We start from the raw sequence: 9,906 nt of genomic DNA on the forward strand, positions 1-9,906 counted from the left end.
AGTTTTCCAAAATTAATTGAAATCTTTTTAAAATATGATTTTTCACTGTAGAATAAAATTCTGCACTGTTTAAAAAATGATTTTTTGAAATGAAGCCTCTGTATAATCAATAGTCTTGGTCCGTGCAAAAAACTTGCGTAGGATAACTAACTAGGTATTAAGTCGAGACATTAGAAAATGTGCGTTAATGAAGAAAAAGTCTGAATCAAACTCCATTTGACCGGTCTTCCGAATAAGTGGGGATTTTTTGTAACCGGAGTTTCCAACCTGGTTTAGAGTGAGATCAATCCATCGATGGGGTTAAAATCTGAAAATCTTATATCCGGAATAAAAAAATCTAGTTGGTTTTTTTCAGCTGGTACTAGGTGTAGAAAAAAATGTGATTAAACATTATTTTTATATTCAAGTAGTCATGCTCTTTTTCACAAAGTTTGTCAAAGAAAGGAGGAGTCTTTGCAAAGATTGTTAAAGTGTTCATAAAATTGTTTGCAATTATCTAATCTAGAAAGTTTAGCAGAAGGAAGATTTTCTTTATAAAATACTCTTTTTAACGTCTTAATTCTAAGTTTATTAAGAAATAAACAACGTTATTTAGTGAACATGGCGTTATGAATAGCAATTGCTCTGTTGGCATATTCCATGATGCGCGCTAGCGCATCATGGAAAATATGCCAGCAGAGCAGTTGCTATTCATAACGCCATGTTCACTAAATAATCGTTGTTTATTACTTATATTTGCATTTTACCACTCGCAAATACCATGTGTTAGCCTAGACCTTGACATTTAGCTATTTACATCAAAAGTAAACATTCAGACTGTAATGTATCTTTTTAATTCACATAGATTTGTTAACAGAATCAATGATATGTTATAACAGTAATTCCTTTAAAATGTTATCAAAAATATATTTTAATATTACATGTAAATACGTCAATTTTAATGGAGTTGGAGGAAAACACAAGATGTATCGTATAGTGGTTTAAATCTATAACGTCATGGAAAAGTATATGTAACGTTACACCTTTATGACGTAATAGTATAAAGACAGAGCAATTGCGATTATAGAGAAATAATTGCAGCTCCTCCGTATTGGCTTACAGTGGGAAAGAAAAGTAGAAATGCAAATATTCCAACGTGTTTTCTATGATTGTGCCATAAAGAACGGTGCCATTGCCATTGATCTGTGTAGCCATTAAGTGATCCGATGTCATGTTCCGTGTATGATAACAAGAGACTTATCTATATATCAGTCAGAGGAGATGGGAACAAGCTAGACCATGATTTAGTCTTTCCAGCATAGACATTACGTTGGAAGGATAGCTCTGTGATTTGCCTTCATTTAGGCAAGTGATTCTTTTAAAGATTGGAAATTTTGACATTATCATCACTTAGTCTAGTGATTAGATTGTATGTACGTCTAATATCAATAAATCAAATTGTTTTGGAAAAATGTGTATTGATTGAGCTGTTAAACAACAAAACAATATTTATTAGTAGAAACTACTGTTGCTTTCGTTGAGAGGCGTTTTAGAGAATAAAAAATAGCACTTGATGTTTATAAAAACGAGAGGCTTTTTTATAAAGCATCATCTGAAAATCTAAATACATATAATGAACAATGCGAACAATGCATATACAATGTAAATAAGGCCAAAACTATCTCCTTAATTGAAAATTGCATATAGGCGTGATTTAAAAGGATAAATTATATCACACGTACCACAGTTACAATATTTTTAGTTGAAATTCGATTGAATTTGATTCGTTTATGAGATAACTACTTGATAATATCTTGAGAGGTCAAAAATTAAACAAAAACGATAAAATTGCTGTATCAAGAATAAAACTATTTTCCCTGTCCTGAGAGCTTTCATTTCCTTCCTGATCAGCATAGTGTTTGTTATGCTTCAGTTTTATTCATGGAGTCCAGTATATCAACAAAGGAAATACTGACATATACCTGCCCTGTATTTACAAGGTATTTAATTTACAAAATGTGTTTTTAAATCATGTTTATATTTTTGAAAAGCAACATTTCAATGTTAAAAAAAACCAAAGCTATTGTTTTTAGAATGAGAAACATTTTGTACTGCGTCACTTCACTTTTCATCATATGTGGGTCTGAAGAGCAAATGGAGTGCAAAAAGTAAGTCATCAGCTAGCAATGAAGTTTACAAATTCATAATTACTAAAAGTTTTTTTTTCAAAATAGCAAATATTTTCAAAATTTACGTTAATATTTTGCAAACGGATTACCTCCTTATCATTTTATTATGAAGATCACATCCATATCCGTGCTGCTACAACCAGCAGTTGAATGAAGATAATAACACCTGTATAGGTAAGTTAGTAATGATGTTTTAATAGCTCATAAATATGATCAGATCACTAAAATCGAAAGTAACCATATGTAATACGAGTTGCACATGCATTTTAACGTCAAACCCTTAGTTTATATTGATAAAAAAAGGTGAATGATATTCTGCAGAGATATAATTCATAATCATAAAAGTTCAAACTTTTCAAATTTTAATTATCACAAAAACGTTGTCAATTACCTTTGTTTGCTATATAATTGTTTTCACTTTTGTATTACATTAAGATAGTACAGTATGACTATTCCTGAACTTAACTAGTTATTTTGTTTTCTGTAATGCTGTAAAGTAAAGTCTAACAAATATTCCCTTTTCTATTATGATACAAGTAAGACCAATATGTTGTGTACCTCTACATCACATTACAGCAATACAATGACTTGCAAGTTATTTAGTCGCTAATCACTATTATGAGATGTTGTGGTAATTTGCTCACATTCTAGTATTTTTTTTTTAAATTAAGCATCAATCTTTTAAAGCTTTTAAATTGTGCATCATGTTAATTTGTTTTTTATATTTCTCACAGAGTGTCCCAAAGGAAGCATTGGCTGGAATTGTAAATCATTATGTCCCTCTGGATTTTATGGACGTCTGTGTAAATCTCCCTGCGAGTGTTTCGCCTCGGAGTGTCATCGTGTGACTGGCTGTATAACGACAATCGGTACAATTTTTTAAAGTTTTTGTATCGCTTGATTTTTTTACGTCCATGAAATTTTATATAAGTTGTGTCTAAAGTTCATTTGTGCACTCGATGGTACTGCTCAATGACATATCTTCTAAGGGTTTTGGTTTAGTCAAATGATTTAATAGCAAACCATAATCAATATTACTAGCAAATAGTAAAGAATTAAATATATATTTATATCAATAAGATAAACCTTGTATGAATAAATCTGTCCCGACAACAATTACAATGACTAGCTGTTGAGAGATACTAGTACATTGATAATACACTTTTTAAAGTTCAGAAAAACTAAGTACTATATCTCTATTTTTCGTCTAATTATCTAAAGTTTCTGTAATACACGCAATCTCTAAAAAGTATTTAGAATACCAGTTTTGACGAACGGCTATCATTCCTCGTGTTCGTTTTGTTTGGTAGGGTAATCTTTGTTCCAATTATTTTAAGGTATCTCACTATTTCAAGACATATCTTTTAAGACACTACGTCCCAAAATGGCGAATTAAATGTTTTGTTAAAAAGTTTGTATCAATCGATATGGTTGAATATCATTAAAGCTCAGGGTGGTTAAAGTATTGGACTTGTGAACCGAAGATAATAAGTCTGAATCCCCCTAAAGCTTTTGTTCATATTCAAATTGAATTAAATATTTTTGAAAATCAATTTTTTATAATTATCCAAAGTTGCATATTGTTTTGCCTATTTCACATAAACTTCATTGCATTATGCTTTATATCATAATAGAGTAATTTTATTCAGATTTTAAAAACCATTTTAAGCTATTAAAACATTTATTTATCGATAAACAAGTCAAATGAAAGAGTCATATTGTATAGGAAAAAGTACTTGTAAACATTGAACGGATTCATTTATTCTACATGTACTTCAAACAGTTTATGCTTTATACAGTTTGAAACTGACGGCTTCATAAATGTTATGCTCATTAACTCCAAGGTCCCCCGTCTGTCACTACGTCAGCTACAGATACAGCTTCATATCACAACCCATTGACAATCGCCACTGCAACTAGTATTGGTGGAGGGTCTTCTCATCCAAGCATTAAACCGATTAAAAAGAATCTACACTTTCACTACGAGGATGCTCACGATGATCACGCCACTCCCCTGTCAACCCTAGGGTTTTCTGTGCTTGGCTCATTGTCCTCTCTCTGTATTATTGGTTGTGTTCTCTTTATCTACTCGCGGTAAGTCTAGACGTAAACTCTTTGGGGTTGTTTTGTTTTTACGAATAGTTTAAATATAGATATATTTATTGTTTGTGTTCCTCTTGACGAAAGCGTTGTGTTCTGTGTTTGTCTTCAGGAAGAAGAAGTGGAAGTTCAAAAGTTCTCCCAATGGTTCAAGGATAAGACAGGCGTTTCTTCCTTGCGTTAATGAAGGTGTGTTTAACTCAGATAGTTTTTGGATTTTTTTAACAATTTCCATAACTACAAAGATTTTTTTAGAAGGTAATGTTACATGAATGTCATCTGTTAAATGAAAACCTTAGATACATGATGAAATACTTATTTGCGTAATTTAGAAGCATACTTTACGATAGTCATCTTAGATGACATGGGTAAAGCTTTTTGTCACATCAAAGCAATGTACATTTACAATTGTAATTAGGAGATGTTGTTAATGAAGGTAGTAGATCAGTATACCTAAGTTTGTATTCTTTTAAATAATGGTATATTAGATCAATGAAATCATCGTATTGTGGGGTTTTTTTTCATTGACAAGATTCAAGCTCAATCTCTAAAGCACATGTATCATTATACTTTTACAATGGATTTGTTTTTTTCACGTATTAATTTCAGAGAAAAACCATTAGCAAATCTATGATTAAAAGAAAAGTCAAAATACATGTTTATGACTTTAAATACTCATTTCTAAATTCATTAGCTGTTTCAATATTTCTACAGATCGTCAACAAGAAGTGGTTCAGGGCTCCGGTGACATTGAACTCTCTAATGTTAATGCAGCACCAGTATGTGGACAGGAAGAAGACGACAGTCCGTACTCTGAGATCAGATATTCCCAGTTCATCGGGGGAGCCAACGCAGGGGGTGCATGTATGAACACATCGTATAACACAATGCATAAGTGTGACTCCGACAAACATCATTGCAAGTCAGAAAAACAGAACACTTACCAAAAGTCTATAAATAAAAATGAATACGATCACGTCAAACTGAAAGTGAAATCTTCAGACATGGGGTCTGAGAGGAATCTAAGTTTGACTCGCTACAGTGATGAGGAGTATGTTTCCCTTTTGAGCGAGCAATCACTTGGTAAGGAAGTCCGACCGAAGGATGGTTTGAAATGTCAGAATCTGACGCTCTCAAAACATACGTCGAACGATTTTACCGAGATGGAAAAAGGGGAAGACAAAGCTTATCGTCTATTAACGGAATATAGCTTACAGAAATTAGAATTTGAAATGGAAGTCGAAATAGATCAGCTTTCAGAAAAGACCACGCACCATTTTATAGACACTGACAAGCAGACTGGCCCCCAGAGTGACAACAGACCATACAGCATGGCTGGGGGACTGTCAGAGACCGATTTAAGTAAAACAGTAGATTTACCGAACAACACTAATTCTGAAACCAAAAACTTGTCAGTCAACGATTTAAGTGAAGTAGTTGCAGATTCTGTAAATCAATCAGACATTGATATCCCTGGGAAAAGAGAGGACCATGATCAGACAAACACAAGACCATACAGTATTGCAAAAATACCCGAGTTCTAATCAAAAGGCATATAATTGTACGGGGAAAATTAACATTGCACTCTGAGTGCTGATGCAGGAATCAAAGATTATTAATATTGACTTGTTTTCTATTTGAAAACGTTTGGTTAGAAGTTACATTTCTTTGAAAGTTTAAAAGATAAATGATAGGTATGCAATAAATACAAAATAAATATCAAACAAAAGAAATAAAAATGAATCCTTTATTCTTCCGTGTTACACTGTAATTTTCCTAGATCATGATACACGTTGGTGTGGTCTTCAATGTCAGTTTGTAAACTAGATGCTTACAATCTAGCTAAGCATGAGATAGTAGTGTACATGTAATTTCATCCTGTGAACAGGAAAGGCTACTTTACACTACTGTAAGCATTGATAACGTACCATGTGGTACTAAATTTAGTAATTATACGGAAGTGACATTGGAATGTTTCTGAAACATAGTAGAAATTCTGTGCTTTTTGCTGTGTATGCCCAGATAAAATATAAACGTTACTTACGAAAAATAATGTTCATGAATGTGTTTACATTCCATAATTAAGAAGTTTACCTCTATGTATAAATCTGTGTCTTAGTCTTCATCTTCGTGAATATCTTTATCAAAGTAGGACGGTACAATGTACATACCATGTAGTCGTCTAAATACCTCATTTTTCAGCGAGGTTGTGTGACTTTCCTTGTGAAAGTTATAGTTTCGTACATTAGTACGTGTGTTTCGGTTCTATTGGGCTATACTTGCACTGTATGAGAGTTACTTCTAGAAACGTCTAAATAGCCTTTGTCCGTGCAAAAGAAAGTTGCCTTAGAATTATAAACTAGTTAAAGTCTAGAAGTTTAGACAGTATAGGCACTTATTAACGTTAGGATCAAGCTCGGTTTAATTGGTCCTTTGTATAAAAGTGGTTTTATGAGTTTGTGACACGACTTTCCAAGATTACTTAGAGGAAACTCATTCAATTGTTGGAGCATGTTAAGAGTCTGAGCGTTTGACATTCGGAACAAAGATCCACTTCGATCTCGTTAAGCTGAATGATACTAGAACAGAACAAATGTGATGAACGATTTCGTTTTCTAGAATTCAGGTAGATGGAGTACAATTTACAAAGTCTTTCAACGAAAATAAGATCACGTGCTCTCTGTCCAGATCAGAAGAGTGGCAAGCCTTGTCAACCTGAAAATCCAAAAAAATTAGTCCATAGTATATGATTTTGTTTCTTTGCCGTAGAATAAAATGGCATTAATTGCTTCTGTTCTAATTATATATATCCATTGTACATGTATTACAAAAGAATTATTAATATTTTTTAAATCAAAGTGGAGCCGAACGTAACAATTAAGTGAAAGCTAAACCATGACTCGGTTATTCCATCATATAGGTATGAACGATCATTATGAGTGACGGCGTCTTTACTAGTACGTCCCATACATGTAGATATGTCTAACATTAGGTCAATTTTGCTTACGATCTAAATTCCACACGCATTATCGGACTGTTTTCCTATCAGTAAAATGTTGGAAGCATAAGCTATTCATGTTTAATTTTAAACAAAGTTTGACAAAGTCTACGTCCTATCAAATTTCAGGCATTCAGTTTTGAAAGAAACACAAGATATCATAATCAAAATTACAATGTTTAGACTTCATTCATATCAAATTTCAATCAAGATCATTACTAAAGGGCAAAGGTCAAAATTTAATTTTTAATTAAATTTTCACTATTTCAACTCATTCCGAAAAAATGCAAAAAATGTTATTTACGTTTGAGAATTATACATTCTTTTATAGATACTTTTATAGATAGTGTTCTAAATTCAGAAGCATTACTGATTTTTACATCGTTACATCAGAAGTAAGTAACCGTTAGTTACCTTAAAGAAAAAATTGATAAATTTTAGAGTGTGTTTCAGTAACAAAAGGTCCATCTCCTTTCATATAGACACAGCATTACACAGTGAGACATTTGCAGTATCGTGATTTCTTTTACACTCCGTTGTTAGGGGATTGAAAAGGTGGGTTAACATTATAAGAGATGTCGGCAAAAATGGTTTCTCTTATTCTCAAATATTTACATCTTTAACTTCAAAGAACAAAATATTAAAGTTTCAGAAAAAATAATAATAGAACAATTTTGGCATAGAATTATGCATGTACATGTTGTGTACAGTTAGACCTATACCTTACATTTGGCTTCATTTTTAGGTCACCTGAGTAGACTCAGGTGACCTATTGCTATCCGTTTTCGTAGTTTGTCTTGCGTCGTGCGTTAACAATTTTACATTTTTAACTTTAAAACTACAAGGCCAATTGTTACCACTTTTGGTGTGAAGCATCTCTATGGTAAGAGGAATCTTAATGTGAAATTCGTGGCTCTATCACCCCCGGGGCACCAGAAGTAGGGCAAAATATACAGAAAAGCCATATTTTCAAAAATCTTCTCTTCTCCCACACATGTGAGGAAAAAACTTGTTGCACGGTTATGATGTCCATGAAGCCCTCTACCAATATGTAAAAATTCATGGCGCCTGGGTCAGGGGTTCAGGCTCTAGGGTGGGGCCAATATGGTCATGTAGTAAAAATGTATTAAATCTTAGAAAAACGTCTTCTCTACTCCCATATATATTTTTTAAAAACTAAATGCATGATTATGATGTCAATGAAGCCCTCTACCAGTATGTGAAATTCATGGCCCCTGAGTCAGGGGTTCAGGTTCTAGGGTGTGGCCAATATGGACATATAGTAAAAATATATTAAATCTTTAAAAATCTTCTTCTCTACTCCCATATACATTTGTTAAAACTAAATGCATGATTATGATGTCCACTAACTCCTCTACCAAAATTGTGTAATTCATGGCGCCTGGGTCAGGGATTCGGCTTTAGGGTGGGCCCAATATGGCCATATAGTAAAAATGTATTAAATTTTGAAAAATCTTCTTCTCTTCTCCCATATATATATATTTTTATAAACTAAATTCATGAATATGATTTCAATGAAGCCCTCTATCAAAATTGCGAAATTCATGGCCCCTGGAGCAGGGGTTCAGGCTCTAGGGTGGGGCCAATGTGGCCATATAGTAAAAATGTATTAAATCTTAGAAAATCTTCTTCTCTACTCCCATATATATTTCTAAAAACTAAATGCATGATTATGATGTCAATGAAGCCCTTTACCAAAATTGTGAAATTCGTGACCCCAGGATCTGGGGTTCAGGCTCTAGGGTCCGGCCAATATGGCCATATAGTAAAAATGTATTAAATCTTAAAAAATATTCTCTATTCCCACATATATTTGTGATAAACTAAATGTATGATAATGATGACCATGAAGCCACTTACCAAAATTGTGAAATTCATGACCACTGGATCAGGGGTTCAGGCTCTAGGGTGGGGCCAATATGGCCATATAGTAAAAATGTAATAAATCTTAGAAAATCTTCTTCTCTACTCCCATATATTTTTAAAAAACTAAATGCATGATTATGATGTCAATGAAGCCCTCTACCAAAATTGTGAAATTCATGACCCTGTGTCAGGGGTTCAGGCTCTAGAGTGGGTCCAATATGGCCATGTAGTAAAAATGTTTTAAATCTTAAAAGATCTTCTTCTTTACTCTTAAACATGCGAGCAAAAAAACTGTATACATGGTAATGATGTCCACTAACTAATTCATCTACCTAATTGTGAGATATTAATGGTCCCTGGGTTAGGGGTTCAGGACATGGGTTGGGGGGGGGGGGGGGGCAATATGGCAATATACATGTAGTGATACTGCATATAATGTTTTAAAATCTTCTACTTTATTCTCACACACCTATATGAAAACTGACTTCATTATTATGTTTACTAGGAAGTCCACTATTAAAATTTTAAATTTCATGTCCCCTGGAGTATGGGTTTTGACTCTAGGGCAGGGCCAAAATGAATGTATAGATGTTGAACTTAGAAGGTGAATATTATTATTTCTGTTCAAGATGTAAAAGACAACTTGCAAATCCTAAATTCTAATAAAGCTACTGGTCCTGATAATTTAAATCCTATACTCTTCAAACAAGCTTCATCAGAACTTGCTTACCCTCTAACAAAACTATTCAATCT

The 9,906-nt window shown here is 33.1% G+C and overlaps 1 protein-coding gene across 2 annotated transcripts; it reads left to right on the forward strand.

Annotated features, from left to right (window-relative positions):
* Window positions 1-1,862: 1,862 nt before the first annotated feature.
* Window positions 1,863-6,033, forward strand: LOC128189732 (uncharacterized). Of its 2 annotated transcripts, none has more exons than XM_052861469.1 (7): window positions 1,863-1,979; window positions 2,060-2,147; window positions 2,281-2,342; window positions 2,903-3,037; window positions 4,013-4,262; window positions 4,381-4,526; window positions 4,983-6,033. In XM_052861469.1, exons 2-7 carry the CDS (start codon window positions 2,074-2,076, stop codon window positions 5,810-5,812), a joined length of 1,497 nt encoding a protein of 498 aa, XP_052717429.1. In that variant the 5' UTR covers window positions 1,863-1,979; window positions 2,060-2,073; the 3' UTR covers window positions 5,813-6,033. The 2 variants fall into 2 exon arrangements, with proteins under 2 accessions (XP_052717429.1, XP_052717430.1); XM_052861470.1 differs by having other exon boundaries at window positions 1,874-1,979; window positions 2,073-2,147; window positions 4,381-4,457; window positions 4,983-6,032.
* The last annotated feature ends 3,873 nt before the right edge of the window (window positions 6,034-9,906 follow it).

The sequence above is a fragment of the Crassostrea angulata genome, chromosome 6, assembly GCF_025612915.1.
Source record: "Crassostrea angulata isolate pt1a10 chromosome 6, ASM2561291v2, whole genome shotgun sequence".
Lineage (NCBI taxonomy): Eukaryota > Metazoa > Mollusca > Bivalvia > Ostreida > Ostreidae > Magallana > Magallana angulata.

What these genes read in the sequence shown, in the direction of transcription:
- LOC128189732 (XM_052861469.1), top strand. Translation starts at nt 2,074, where the DNA reads ATGAGAAACATTTTGTACTGCGTCACTTCACTTTTCATCATATGTGGG. An exon ending in TGGCTGTATAACGACAATCG is followed by an intron (nt 3,038 to 4,012) that starts GTACAATTTTTT and finishes ATTAACTCCAAG; the next exon opens with GTCCCCCGTCTGTCACTACG. An exon ending in TACAAAGATTTTTTTAGAAG is followed by an intron (nt 4,527 to 4,982) that starts GTAATGTTACAT and finishes ATATTTCTACAG; the next exon opens with ATCGTCAACAAGAAGTGGTT.